The sequence below is a fragment of the Salvia splendens genome, chromosome 18 (assembly GCF_004379255.2).
Source record: "Salvia splendens isolate huo1 chromosome 18, SspV2, whole genome shotgun sequence".
Lineage (NCBI taxonomy): Eukaryota > Viridiplantae > Streptophyta > Magnoliopsida > Lamiales > Lamiaceae > Salvia > Salvia splendens.
The window spans coordinates 5,775,403-5,791,232 of NC_056049.1; the positions used below are offsets into that span (position 1 = coordinate 5,775,403).

The 15,830-nt window shown below is 34.0% G+C and overlaps 1 protein-coding gene across 1 annotated transcript; it reads left to right on the forward strand.

The window, feature by feature from the left end:
- Nucleotides 1-10,407: 10,407 nt before the first annotated feature.
- On the forward strand, nucleotides 10,408-11,782 carry LOC121777676 (homeobox-leucine zipper protein HAT22-like). Its single transcript, XM_042175015.1, has 3 exons — nucleotides 10,408-10,937; nucleotides 11,016-11,095; nucleotides 11,209-11,782. The coding sequence occupies exons 1-3, from the start codon at nucleotides 10,503-10,505 to the stop codon at nucleotides 11,492-11,494; spliced, it is 801 nt and encodes a 266-aa protein (XP_042030949.1). The 5' UTR covers nucleotides 10,408-10,502; the 3' UTR covers nucleotides 11,495-11,782.
- Nucleotides 11,783-15,830: the final 4,048 nt, after the last annotated feature.

Genomic DNA, 15,830 nt, shown 5'->3' on the forward strand with positions numbered 1-15,830 from the left:
TCACTAGTACAAATTGTGATACGACCTTAATCAATGGGGCGCCTCTCAACGACGAAGACGAGCTGCATGAGCCCATGCAGCTGGACACGTCGGAGTTAGGCGAGAAGGAGAAGCCGAGAGCAAGAGGCAGACCCAAGAACAAAGCAACCAAGAAGGATCGACCAAAGAGAGTTGCTTCTCGGCCTGCCAAGTATGGAGATTTTGTTAGCTATTAGAGATAGATTTGTTTTGATTTATTTTGCTTTATTTCCTTATTTCTGTCCAATTCTTTACAATTAAGATAGAGTCGTATCTTTTCGGGTTTTCTTCTTGATTTTTTCTCAAATCGTAGTCCGAATCAAGCAGGGGATTTCTATAAATACTATAGAATTCCCATAGATCGAGTCATTGAGAATTAAAGAAATAAAACGCTTTTTCTCATCTTGAGCTCTCGGTTATTTTTGCTTCACAATTTTGCTACAACGCGTGCTCCAAGTGCTCGATATGATCGTTCTTCCTATCAAATTGACAAATAAAAACAGAACGTATTTGCCAATTTGATTATTAATCTATTTTAATATCTTATGCCTTTTTTTAATGAGTCGTCTTCTACCAATCATCAAAAGTTAACTCGTTACTCTGATTCTACGAAAAGATTTTAATTAAAAAATGTTTGCTTTTAAATTCAAAATAGAGTAAATAAATATCTTAGTGATTGTAATTTGTAAGGACTAGAAATCAGTTAGCAAGTTTTCGTTGTAAATATATGGGCCACAGGTCCAGCTCATTTAATCATATGGTCTATATGGGCCAGCCCAAAAATGCTTATTACAGGCCCATTTTTGGAAAAATGTCAGCTAACCCAAAAGACCAAGGCATAAGAATGTTCCAAACCACGTTTTTGACAAAAAAAAATGTTTTCTCGAATATTATTGAATACCAAAAAATGATTGTTTAAACAGTAAGACATCTTTTAAGAAAGATCTTAAACGTTTCATATTTGTTTAATTATTTGCATATAATGGTGATCCTGTTCCAGCATCAATTCTCCCCATCATATAATACATATTCTCGAAAATGGAGGAATAAATTACAAAATATTCTACTAGCTAGAAGCGTCATCGTACGGTAGTAGTGAAGGTTATTCCAAATTTAAAGTTTGAATTGAATGAGATATAGGTAGAAAAAAGTGTCAAGTGTTCTGGAAGTATGGATATGTAAATGTTTAATTAAAGTAGAATTCTGTGGAATATTTTGACATTCGGAAATGATATAATGAATCAATGATGATAAGCTTGGAATAATTTTTTAGAGCAAAAGGTAAGTCGCACTTACTTTTTAACACCTTTTAAGAATAATTCTTTAACATTAATGGAAAATGTAGATACATTCGTTAACATGAATCTTGTTTGCAGTTTCTCTTTACTTATTTATATTTTGACGATCAAATGTAATTTTATGTCTTTGCGGTGCTATTTTCATATTCTAAGTGTAAAAATATGTGTCTAATGAGTATACAATTCTATGTGTTGGATATCTAAATGATGTATTTAATTAGGGATATTTAGGATTATTCGAGTTGATATTTTTTTTACATAATAAAATTATTGGATTATTTGGGCTAATCATCACAAATTTCGAATTGACTTTACGTCCTCAGATGTATTGTTGATTGTATTATTCACAATTTTATCAATTGTAATTTAAAGAAAGACAATAAACTTATAATGTTTGTTTTTGTTACACCATTTATGCTAAAAGGAAATTAATTTTAAGTTTCTGAATATAGATATTGTACCCTACATAAGATCTTTAGGAACATGACCATCTATATCAGCAGACATGTTTACTCAACTCATAATTTCAGCATCTGGGCATACATTAACCAAGCAAAATATAAACATATTTATCGATATATAGCATTGATCATTGAGAGGTTAAATTAAATTCAATTATTTTACTACCATTAAAGTATATGGTGCAGAAAGCAGAAAACATACAAGGAAACTCTGTCTAAATTTCAATGTACTTTCATAAAAGGAAAAGAAAAAAGATTCTTCGACATATCCACATAACTAGAAATTGTTCCTAGCAATTTGCATTATTCTACTTTTTTTTGCTCCATTTTAACTGGAAATATTCGTCACCGCTTCCATAAATTACAACCTCTAAATACCTTTTTCCTATGGTTGCTTGTCGTGTGAACACTAACTCTTCTCAAGTTAGTCTTTTCCCATCATTGGACCCATGCATTATAAATATATACTATTACACTTTTTTAGTCATCTTTAGCCAATGTTGAATTCTAACATACTATTAAGAAAATAGAAGAAAAAATTTACTTTCTCTTCCAATGAAAATGGGTAATACTAAGCAACATGGTTAGCATGATGGTCCAGTATCTTGTCCCTTAAGCATGAGGTCAGGGGTTCGATCCCTATCCTTGTGAATGGCCAAACTATTTGGCCAATTCAGATCTCTACCATTTAGTGCACTGGCCGTTGGAACGAGGGTTAGTCCTATAGCTATCGGCAGAAGAGATGGTTTAAAAAGCCAAAAAAAAACAATAATACTAGTAAGACTATGTAACCACATGGAGGGGGTGGGAGAGCAAACATATCACGTTGGGAGGCTGAGCGGAAAGACAGGGACTAACAACGGCCATCAAGGAACCTTATCTTCCCCAACACCAATTCCTCAACTAAATCAATTTCCCCATCATACCAAATCATTGCCGGTCCCCTTTGTCTACCCATACTCCTTTACCAATAATAACTTCACCAAGCAAGAAAAAAAAATGGAGCATTAATTAGGTCAATAGTTTAAAGTCCTCCACCGTCTATTCCATTTTTAGATAAAATTATATTTGATTTAGTGATTTAACTTTTTATAAGCTAAATTGTACTATAAGTACGGTCATTAGTATTTAAAATATCGAATTTTGGCCAAATTCTTGTTTTGCACGCACAAAATAAACTGCGCTCAGAAATTAGTGTATGTCCATGAGTATACAATAATGCAATAAGAGCATCCCCATCCGTACTCTTTGGCAGGAGCATGGATGTGGGTCTAGATCCACTTTTATTACTTTTTTATTCTCTACTCTTCCCCAAGAGTACAATACCCACATCTATGCTCTTCCGCAAGGACATGCTCAAGGGTCCCACCATTCTATTATTCAATTTAAATAAAAACATTTCCACAATATTAAAATGCATTAAAAATACACGAAATACTATTGCAAATTACAAAAAAGATAAAAATTACATAATTAAAATCCTAAAAAATAAAAATACATAATTAAAATCCTAAAAAATAAAAAATACATAATCAAAAGCTAAAAAATATCCCATTGGAAGACTATTCCTCTGACCCTATCCCCAATGTTCTTCAAAAACCACGTATCATTGTCAAATGTGAATCAAGTTGCTCGGGGGTCATATTTGACCTATCAGCCAAATTGAGTTGGGCCAAAAGGGACCACAACGAGTTGGTGGGGGGTTGAGGTGGCACAAAGGGAGTGGGAGCGGGAGCGGAGGCGGATGGAGTCGCGGCGCGACGGCGGTTGGCCGTCGCCTTCTTCCTTCCTTGCGGCCGACGTTGAGAACTGCTCGGGCCGGCGTCAGGGCTATCCAAGTTAGCTCCGGCAAGCTGGCTAGCCACCTCATCCTCGCCGGCGTCGGATAGGGATACCGACCTCGACCGTTTGCTGGAGGAGCTGGAGGAGGATGATACACCTCCCCTGTACTTCGGATGCACACGCACCTCCTGCCAAGCGCTGAGGTACTTGAACGGTTTATAATTTAGGGATTGGTAGGTCGCCAAGGCGGCACTGATGATGTCGAGCTTACTCCTGCCGCTCCCCGCCGACCGCTCTTCCTGGAGGTAATATCACTTGAACTTTTGGATTTCTTCGTTGACTCTGAATATGGCATTGAGCACCATACTCTCATTGAGCTTGATGGTTCCAGTCGGGCGGTTTTCATTGTACCGGCGAGAGACGCGCCACCAAAACCTATCCCCGCTTTGGTTCGTGCCTATCTTCGGATCTTCGGAGATAATCAAATAGGCTTTGAATAATTGATCCATCTCTGCCGGAGTGTACGAGGTGCGGACACCACGAGGAGTAGGAGTAGGAAGACGAGGACTTTGAGAGTCGTCGTTCCCTCCCGATCTGGGTTCGGGTGCCCACCCATATCGCCCATCGGGGGCATATTGGTCGTCCACCGGGTAAGGTAGGTAGCCACCCGGAACTTGAGAATAGGGTTGGAACGGTACGGTATATCGCGCCGAAATGACCATACCGCATACCGTACCGTACCGTGCGGTATGACCAAAAACCATACCTTTACCGTACCGCTTTTGTATATACCAAAATTTAGATATCGTTACCGTACCGCTTTTGTCGGTATACCGTGATTTCCGGTATATACAAAATGCATACCTTTACCGTACCTAAAACTGTCGGTACGGTATGATACCGTACCGAAAAGTACGGTATACCGAAAATTTGGTATTTTCGATATTTTTTCGGTACGGTAAGTACGGTATTTCGGTGTATTTTCCCAGCCCTACTTGAGAACCTTGGGTTTGAGAAGGGAATGGTTGTGAGCCGAACCATTCGTGGTTCCAACCGCGGGAATCGGAGGGGTGATCGCTAGAGCCGGACATTTTTTTTTTGTTAGAGTGAAAGATTGAGAATTGATAAGAGAAGATGAGAGAATTTAGATGAGAGAATTGTATAGATGAGAATGTGAATTTTGGGGGAAAAAATGAAAAATAAATTAAAAGTGGGGAGAAAACGGATATAATTTATTGGAAAATGGGAAAAAAAATTTTATTTAAAATTGATTTTTTAAATTAAATTCGATTTTTTTAAAAAAGAAAAAACGAAAATGCCAACGGCAAATCAGAACTCTCCACGTCAGCCTGCTTAGCAGTACAGGCGTGCTCGATGCATCGAGCAGCGCCGTGTCAGCAGCGGTGACAGCGGTGCCGCGCTAGCTGCACGGACGCCGTCCGTCCCAGCGAGTACCGATGCGGATGCTCTAATGCTAGTGTATGTACTCTATAGATTGTAGACAACGCCACATGACTAATAAGAGCATCTACGACATCGAGGTTCTAACTTGTCCTGCATTGATGAGACACACAAGGTATGTGTTGCAGGGGTGTTTAAGTGCCGAGCGTCACTTAGCTAAGTGAAAATGGTAACGGTTGTCACTAATTTTTTTTGCGTATTTGTATTGATTTCATAACAATTTCGCATGTTTTGATTGTCTTTTGCCTTTTCTGTTTTTCCTTTTTTTATACCCCGTATGTCATATTTCAATTTCTATTAGTGTATAAATTTAATTAGAATATTAATTTGAAAATTACCATTATTTTTACTATTGTTGAATTTAATATATAATGAATTTTGTATTTTAAATTTTATTAATATTTTTTTGATTTTCAATAATATGTAATTTTAGTATTTCTATTATTTCTTTTGACATTCAATTATATGTTATCTTATAATTTAAATTATATTTTGTTTTTAAGTTAATTTAATTTAATTAGAATGAATAATAATTAAAATAAAATAGGAAATGGAGTAAATATAAAAATAAAGGCTATAAGACCATTGAATAGTAATATGGAGTAGATCATTAGAATGGATTGTGGGTTGCGAAGTGTTGCTTGCTAAGTTGGTGATTAAAAAAGTGGGGTGAGACTTAGTTAAGAGACGGTGAATCATAAATGTTAATTATTATTATCGACGAATTACTCATCGCTAATAGGAGTAATATATTATATCAATTTCGTAACTGCTTACTGGTGTACGGCTTATAATAAAACTATTGCTTTAGTAGGTGTACATGGGTGAGCTTATAACAATTAATAATTGCGAATAGTTGTAGCTTCAAACAACATCATCATTATCTTCGATTAATAATTATATAATCAACAGGCCATCCGACATTATTAATTCATCAATTTGTTAATTTCCCACTCTTGCACACACGAGCGACAGTAGACGACTAGCTACTTTTATTAATTTATCACTACTCTTTATTATTAGTATAGTTTGGGATTAATTAGATAAGATTTAGGAGATTAGATTAGATTATGGCATGATTAGCATCTGGACCTACTTTTTTTGGTTTGCATAGCTGGATAAAGTGCTGTTTCGGGCGGATTCCATTTAATTTTTCTAGACAATGTTTTAAATTTCAAGCCATGAGAATGTCGCCTACAAAAATAGCAAGAAAAGCCGATAATAGAAAAAGGAGAAAATAACTACACTTTCGTAGTATTAGGTTCTAATCTCTTATAAAACCATGAAACTACAATTATTTTATATAATAGTGCAATTATTCTACTATGACAAATGTAAGGTAGGTAGTTTTTCCACAAAATTAGATATATTTTATAATCGAATTGAACCCAATATTATATGATATACATTTATAGGGGCCGTGATCAATTAAGATTTTTTAGCCTATTTGAGAATTGAGATGCATTATCAACCACTCATTTTTATTAAATTAGTGGTCCAAAATTTGAACTCGGCACCTCATGCAATAATATCTAAGCTCCTTGCCGCTAAGACAAAGGCTCTGGACAATGTCAACTATAAGTTGTTCACATTTGATGTGCATGCTATTAACGATAATACCTCCGAGTTGACATAATCTATTTGCAGTTGACATTTCGAAAATGTCGTGGATGAGTGGCTGAAAATGCATCGCAATTCTCAATTAAGCTAAAAAAATCTCAACTTAACAGGACCATATATATATATATATATATATGTATGAGCAATAATAGAGAATTATAACAGGAGGTGTGAATAGAATTTTGATGCCCAAGTGGAATTAGTCATGCATCTTGCATTAGCTATAAATTTATAAGTAACGCACTATTTCTATTTACGGAATAGGCGTGTATGGAAGCATGCATGTATGCCTGCACAAAACCTTTCATACATCCTAATTAAGTAATTAATATGCTTTGTGGAGATTGTCAATTAAAATAAAAGTAGTGCGACGACTACTACTTACGTCGATGTATTATTTGTTTAGACATTAGTAATAATATATAGTAGAGTGATATAAAAAGTATAAAGAGCGAACAAAATATAAGCATAGAAAATTTATGATACATCAATGAGGTGAGAAATGAACCGGTTTCCTAAATTTGAATTGCTATGTTCATGCTCAATATTTTAGGTCATGGAAATTGTATGAGATGTGGTGAAACACGCATTGCATTGCATATATTTCATGCCTTTTTGGGGCTCATCCCTGCAAATAATTGAAGTTATAATATTATTTTCGCTTTGTAACTCAACAATTATTAAGAAAATACGTAGATAAATTAAAATTAAATACTACTCTATGACAACAAGATCTCAGATATAAGAGAAATTAATGAAGACTATTATCTGTCCAGAGTCCTAGCCGCAAATTGATAATTATTACCACCTCCAGCCATCAATAAACGACCCATTTTGTCATTTTCGTCCGTCCATCAATAAAAGTCTCATTTTCTTTTTACTATTTTTGGTAATTGACTTCACGTTTCACTAACTTTATCCAATCACATTTCATTATAAACTATATAAAAGTAGGACCCACTTTCATTAACCTTTTCAACTCACTTTCTACATTTCTTAAAACTTGTGTGTGGTCAAATGTACCCTTATATTGGCGGACGGAGGGAGTAGGATCATTGTCACTTGGGAATGGAGCGTATTAAAACTCATAACTGTTGTGACATTAACCCTAAGTGTAGCGTATGTACTCTCTCTGTTCCATAGTAGTCATTTCATTTTGTGCAATCGTTTTGAATAAATGATATGGAGAAAAAGTAAAGTAAGAAAATGGAATAATGCAGATAAGAGTCTTCTCACAATTATTCTTTTTCTTACTTTAATCTTTATCCACTTTAACTATTTATTATCATTTTTTCAAAAATTGAGTGCAGAGAATGAAATAACTCTACTACTGTGGATCGAATGAAGTAATACTCTAAGTGTAGCATATGTAATGCTCTATTCACATGTAACTAATGGCAGACAAAATTTTAGATCTTCAGGTATCACGTACAATGCACTTAGGGCATTGCATAAGGGTTATACGTTTTGATATAAGAATAAGTTTTGATATTTACCCCACCCATTGTCAATTGGGTTGTAATATATTCAAAACTAATTCTAGTCCTAGTATGAAACTGTTGAACCAATAAATAGTTCATTGTTATTGACTTTTTTTAGATCATTTTACTTCATTTTATAAAGAATAAAGTAAAAAAGTCTTAAAATAAATTAAAATGAATTTTAAATATTTTAAAATGAACTTAAAAAAAATTAGAAGGTTCGACGCTAAAAACAAGTTAATGCCATGTACATATGTGCATTTAGTTTCAGTTTAAAATTAGTATTTTAAAAACGAGGAGTATAGTTGGAAGGAGAAGATGGAAAAATAGAGTGCAGACAATAATTGCTATATAGTGAGTTGAGAGAGGATTATAGTAGTAATTGATGATTAAGTGGTGGCCTAACTTTACTTATGAGCATAGCCGACAAGGAATTATATAATGTGTTTGCAATCCTACAGATTAGTAGGCCCCACCCCCCATCACCTTTCTAGTTACGCAAAAATCCTCCTTGTCTTCATGAATCATATTCCCATCAAACCCAGCCCTACCTGATTTAAATAAAATAACCATTTTTTATCCTGAAAAATCTAGACTCATTAAATTGAGCAGCCATTTTGTAGTCATGAATTCAAACTACCCTAAAAGTAAAGTAAAAGTTCTACCTTTTTTATACTGAATTAATCACTATTTATGATTGTGGAAAATACATTCCTTCCCTGTGGATGGCAAAAGGTGGAAGAGTTTAGTCAGCACAAGTAACATCCGAACCCTAATTCCGACTAATCAAAACAAACATGGTGTGAGAGACATGTCATGTGGTCTGCTCCTAAACAGTAAATATTAGTAAAACTAATACTCCTCATTTCCATTATCAACACTACCTTTTCAAAATCATTTTATTTGACTTTCCTCCCTAAACACATTATCGCATCTTCCTTATTCACCGCTAAAATTCAAAGATAAACCGCTCCCAAATAGTGATAATTGCTTGCTTTATCTCCACCAAATTCAAGCCGCTAAAAGCGTTATCCTCAAAATTAATGTTCACACAAAGTGCCCAATCATTATTGCAAATCTTACACCGTTTCTTTCCACTGTTATATATTCTTTAGAATAAATTTAATGTGTGCACGAAAATTAGTTTCATACTATAAATGAAAAGTATTCCTATATACACTAGTATTTTCCCTAGTATTTCTTCTATCATTATAATCGAGTCATTTCATATTTTTGGCTCTTTTAACTTTTTTATTCATCTCTCTATTTTATTCTCATTTTTGAATTATTCTCTCATAACTTAACGCATTTAATACTCCCTCCGTCCCATAAAAATATGTGACTTTCCATTTTTATCCGTCCCACAAAAATATGTCCATTCTATTTTTAGAAAGTTTTACTATCAATTAAATAATGTAGGTCTCACTATCCACTAACACTATTTTAACTATCATTCTCCTCCTCTATCTTACTTTACCATACCCTTTTCCCTCTTCTCTCTTACTTTACCAATTTTGTCTTAATTCTCGTGCCATATCCAATGCTCATATTTTTATAGGACGGAGGGAGTATAATTTTCTTTAAATATTGTGTTAAAAGAATAATAGAAAATATAGTCTCACTTCTCACTGACATTACTTTATTCATTTTTTCTTTTCTTTTTAATTATTTTTATTAAAATTATATATTATTTATTAATAAAATAGTACTAATATTTTTAGTGACGAAAGGACTATAATGTATGAATTAAGTGATAAAATACTTTAGGTGAATTGGAATTTTAGTTGTAACGAAAAAAGGCGGTGGATGACATAGTTATAGTGGGGATGGCCGAATGTCAAATCGCGTATTGGTAGAGAGAGAGAGAGGGGGGTAAAAGAGAATTGAAAAGTAAAGTTAAAAAAAAGGAATGGGTTTGGGCGTGGTAATGGGTGGCGAAAGGGGCGGAGGGAATGATTCTGTTGAAGTGTGTTCCCTATTTCCATGTGAAACCACGTCATGCCTTCTTTTGATGGATTCTTGACTGGTGAGTGTTTTAGTTTCCTCGTTGTTGATCATCGGATAACAATAAGTGGGGTTCATTTGGTCAACCATGTGTGTATGTGTAATAGTATACTCCATCATAGAGAGAGAGAGATAGAGAATCAATGATAAAGATAGATACAATCATAGAGATAGAGTGAGTGACTTTTCACCATTTCCTCTCACAAAATTCCATCCCTCACTTATTCCATGTGTTGATTAATAATCATACGACTCACTCACCCACCCCCACCCCCACCCACCGTTCCTCCCATTACAAAACCACCCTCTCCTCCTCCCATTCCTCATTTCAATTCCACACACACAACACACTTTTCTTCCTCTATACTCTTTTTTAAATGGGTTATGACGATTTATGCAACACCCGGCTGGTTTTGGGGCTGGGATTCTCATCATCCGCCGCCAAAAAGCCCTCCAAAAACCTCGATTACACTACCAAAACCGCCGAGCCATCACTGACCCTCGGCCTCTCCGGCGACACCTACGATCTGATCCTGAAAAAATCCGATTCCGGCAACAAGAGCGGCGGAATATTCAACGATCGTCACTCCGCCGATCTCTACAGGCAGGATAGCGGCGCCTCGTCCTTCTCCAACGTCAGCGTGAAGAGAGAGAGGGAGATCGGGAGCGAGGAGATCGAGATCGAGAGAGTCTCCTCCAGAGCTAGCGATGAAGACGACGATGGCGCCAATGGCCGGAAGAAACTCAGGCTCACCAAAGCGCAGTCCGCTCTTCTCGAGGAAAGCTTCAAGCAGCACAGCACTCTCAATCCTGTAATTCCTCCTCTCTCTCAGTAATTTCTTCAAACAACTTGATCTCATCTCCTCTGCTGATTTTGTTGATTTGATCAGAAACAAAAGCAGGATTTAGCTCGTGAATTGAAGCTTAGGCCGCGACAGGTCGAGGTGTGGTTCCAGAATCGCAGAGCCAGGTTCGATCCTCGAATTATCCCCAATTTCAGTTTTGGTGACCTAATTTCTTCAGTAAATCGCTATTCAATTTTAAATTGATTGATCTCATATTAATTAGCATTTCAATCGACAGAACTAAGCTTAAGCAAACGGAAGTAGACTGCGAATTCCTGAAGAAATGCTGCGAGACGCTGACGGATGAGAACCGCCGCCTGCAGAAGGAATTACAGGAGCTGAAGGCGCTGAAATTAGCTCAGCCGCTTTACATGCAGCTGCCGGCGGCGACGCTCACCATGTGCCCTTCCTGTGAGAGGATCGGCGGCTCCGCTGCCGAAAACGCCGCCAAGAGCTCGTATGTTATGGCGCCGACGAAGCCTCATTTTTATAATCCCTTCACCAATCCGTCGGCAGCTTGCTGATTGAATGAAAAAAAAAAGAAATTGGAAAACGGTAGTATATACGTGAAAAAAGATGGAAGCATTCCCACGACCCTGTTTTTATTCGGTTAAGGGCTTGTAGAAAAAGCAAGATATATATGTTCATCTAATTTACAGAAATTAGGAAATTACTAATCATGTTTTCTTTTAGTATTACTACTTTTTTTTTCGTCCCCACTCTCACTTGAGTGTGTGTAATAGTTGTAAATTGTACTAGTAATTTATTTTATTTAAGATATATTTGAAGGGATTATTGTTTTTATCCCATTATATGTAGCCTTTTGTCCCATATAGTTTTTTTTTTCCAATTATTGGTGTATGGATTGCTGATTAATTGAAAATTATATAATGGTGAAGACAGGAATACAAAAAGGATTGGGTCACGTGGATTTGTTTTTGCACAATTAATTGCGATGAATGTTTGGGAATTGAGAGAAAGATTAGCCAGCATGCAGAAAGCAACGAGTATATGGAGTCGTGTACGTACCCTAATAATTTGGTTGCACCATTTAATTCAACGTTACTTGGAAAATAAAATACTTGGATTAGCTTCTTCATCTCATTTGACAAAATTAATTTAGATTAAAAGGTATATACATAATACATTGCAACTGATAAAATATTACTGGTACTATTATACTGAGATACCCTTTATTATTCATAGTCAGTTCCCCTAGTTCAATACATAATTTCAAAGTAAAATGAATTTCCATAAAATTTACTCTTGCAAGATAACAAGACCATTAACAAAAAATAGGTATAAATCCGGACAAAAATAGTTTTGTGTGAATAGAAAGAATAAATATAATTATAAAAAACAAGAAAAATGATAAGTGTAGTAATAGAGAATTGGTGGGTCAGGGGCCACGTGATGTTTTTGTTGTGTGATATCCCACCATAGTGATATGGGGCAATCTTTTTCTCGCTAACATGAAATTATGAAATCTGGGACGTCTATGTTTTTAGGTTTGATTGACCCCACTTAACCTCTTTCTTCTCTATTTTCCAAACATCTAATTATCTTCTTCCCTCATACTTAGGATTTTATATGGCACACGTATATATATTATGAAAGATTTAACTTTTAACCTACTATTAGAATTTCATTTGACAATTCCAAATTATATATATACCTTCGACATATAATTCGTGTTTAAATCACAATTTTAGGGGAGAATCTTTTGTGAGCAATTGTGATAGTGAGACTGCATATATGAAAAGAATACTGGTATATACACTTATGAAAATTGTAGTATATACACTTAAACTAAAACACATTGTAATAACTAGCATGAGTCAAATACAAATATTGTTGCTTTGTATGTGTGGGAACCACTTTAAATTATTTTTCACACTTGCAAGTAATTAAGATAGGGATGTAGTTTTGGTATGAAATTCAAATCGGCCTCAATAATATACTAGTACTAATGTGGACATATCTATCTATATAAACACGTATACTTTAGCTTAAATGGATTATGTGCAAATGCCAAATTCTCCTACGATTTTGTTTATTACTTTTCTTATAAATTCCAAAAGAACCATTACTATTATTGACAATTGATTATGCATACAGCAACTCCAAACTTTACAAATTAAAGTAGTCATGTATTAGGATTTCAAAATAGGGTAAAGATTCAAATACATACATCCCTTAATGTTTCCTTCTAAGATTAAATAAATTGTACAAGTACAAATAAATCATTAGTATAAAGATTTACTGATATACTCATATACATGCACGTCCATTTTCCATACCTATTGGTGCTTGAGAGTTGAGAATTATTTTGTGCCATCTAAATAACCTTAATTAATTTCCATGTCCGAAATGCTTTTTGACTGATTTACTATTATTAAATACCAAATCTGTATTGTATAACCTTAACGTTAAATTTTAAATAAATATCAAAGATTTATATTTAAAATCCATGTTGGTGTCATGATTATTCAAGAGGCTAATTTGTAATGAGAAGAATATATATGATGTGTGTGTTTGAATTATTTCCATGTTATACGTTTGGACATTGTAACGAAAAGTGATTTAAAAAATTGATTATTATGGTAAATGATGTATTTTGTCTCTTCTTTTATTTGTTTAATTAAAACTGTAGTTAATCACGGAATTAACATGGAGTATAAAGTTTCATAATGGCAGTGGAAAATGCAAACCAAAGGAACAATCATTATCGAGTGTCTTTCGTGGAAACTACGAGTTTCAAATGTGACAACCAAATCATCATTGTTATCGTCACTTATCACCATGGGCGTCAAATAGTTTTTAAGGAACCATCAACGTCACAATAGAAATCCATGGGTTTCATCTTAAAATCAATTGGTTCCATCATTAATAAACGGTGTTACTGACGGAACGTATTTATCGTTAGCGACAGTGGCTAGGACAAAAAGGAAGAAGAAAATGATATGCAACATAACCCGTCGCAGGGTTAAAATTGGAATAGCACTCTGATTTTCATTTTGAGATTACAGGCGACAGTTAATACCTTGGTAATTAATATTCTCATTTTTAAATAATTATATTAATACATCGACGACATCTATCCGTATGTAACATTGGTATTAAATTATGGACGTTTGTCAGTATAATTTCAAATATGATAGTATTATTTTTCAAATTTTCATTGTTCAAAAATTTTTTCGACGGCAAATCTGCTGGAAAATTGGTCAGTAAATTTGGCTCAAACCGTATGCGCCAACCTCCGTCAGAAATGAAATCGGTAATTCATCGGTAATTGTCGTTTTTTTTTTGTAATTATTAATTATGTACTTAATAATTAATCTATTATTATATAATTTAATTTACAATTACATCTAATTACAAAATCCTTATATGCTGTAAATCATTGAAGTAGTAGTAGAGTGTTAGATTGTAACACTCTCATAGATAACATCCCTCTAATTATTACCTAAACCCCATGCATATTACTAGATTAAATGCTCATTTTAGGTCATCGATGACGCAACTCCATCATTTCCTGTTCTTTCTAGACAAAAGATTGATTGCTTGCAATATTGATTAAACTGATGACAAGAAGAAGTCGATGTATGGTGTTTCCATACAACAGCCTGCCCTTTTGTAATATCATAATCAAAGAGTTGCATAATAGAAAGAAAACTAAAGTGAAGCATACATACATACATACACGATCAAATAAATCTAATTTCCCAATTTAAAAATATAAAGGGAAAATGACCTATGATAATCAAGAAAGGGCAGACAAGTCACAGCAAATATAAGGGTTGTGTTGTGTGTGAATATTATTATTTGAAGTGGCGTTTAGTCTTATTTATTGAAATTATTAAAATTAATGAAAATGGATACGTAGTGTGTAGTAAGAAAAATAGAGGACAGGTGTCGAACGTTGAACGAATTGTCGGCGCATTGTCATGCCTTTTTAGAGCGGCTGACTCGACGCCACCTCTAATTTCATGTTTGGATTGAAAGTGATTTTTCATAAGTTCCATATTTATAAGCAAAACATTTTATATCTATTAGAGTGGTTTATAATTGAATTAAGTTATTTAGATCGTCCTCGACTCATAACATTGAAGTCCAATTCATTTACTAGGAACTATCAAATTAAACAATCATCTTGCTATAATTTACAAGTCCAAACCCAAACTCAAAACCTTTTCTTTTATCACTTTTCATACTTTGGGAATAATGCCTATATAATTTCCAATACTACAATTCAAAACTGTTTATAATTCAATTTTAAGAGATTATGTGCATGTGTAACAATGTTTGTGTGGTCATTTCATTTCAAAGATAGTGAGATTTGAAAAAAATGGTGGATAGGGTTTAGCCTTTAGGGCTATTCTATGATATAATTTGTTTAAGAGGTACTGTAATATACAATCTTTATATAATCATTAGTATTACTAATACAAACATAACTTGATTAATGTATAATATATGCAAATATGGTAGTAATAATTCTTGTTTTTTATTTTATTGAGTGTGTATTTATTTATAAATGAAATCTGTATGCCTTTCATATATAATAATATGATTGAGATAATACACTTAAAATAGACAACTCTAGAAAGATTCAATTATATAATAGAATCTTTTGTTATTTTATTAATTTAAAATAATAAGATATTTTATTTTCATTTTTATATCTATTCGTTATTTTTATCTCAGTGATTCATTTATTGTATATGCACATGAATAAACTAACAATAATCAAAAAAATTGTAATAGTTGAGAAGTTTTATTTGTAAATCAACTTCTTGTTTGAATAATTAGTTAATTTTTTTAGTTAACGTGTTATCCAAGAAGAAAAGTTCCATTTTT

Coding starts and splice junctions, on each gene's coding strand:
- LOC121777676 (XM_042175015.1), top strand. CDS start 10,503: ATGGGTTATGACGATTTATGCAACACCCGGCTGGTTTTGGGGCTGGGA. Junction 10,938..11,015: donor AGCACAGCACTCTCAATCCT/GTAATTCCTCCT, acceptor TGATTTGATCAG/AAACAAAAGCAGGATTTAGC. Junction 11,096..11,208: donor TTCCAGAATCGCAGAGCCAG/GTTCGATCCTCG, acceptor TTCAATCGACAG/AACTAAGCTTAAGCAAACGG.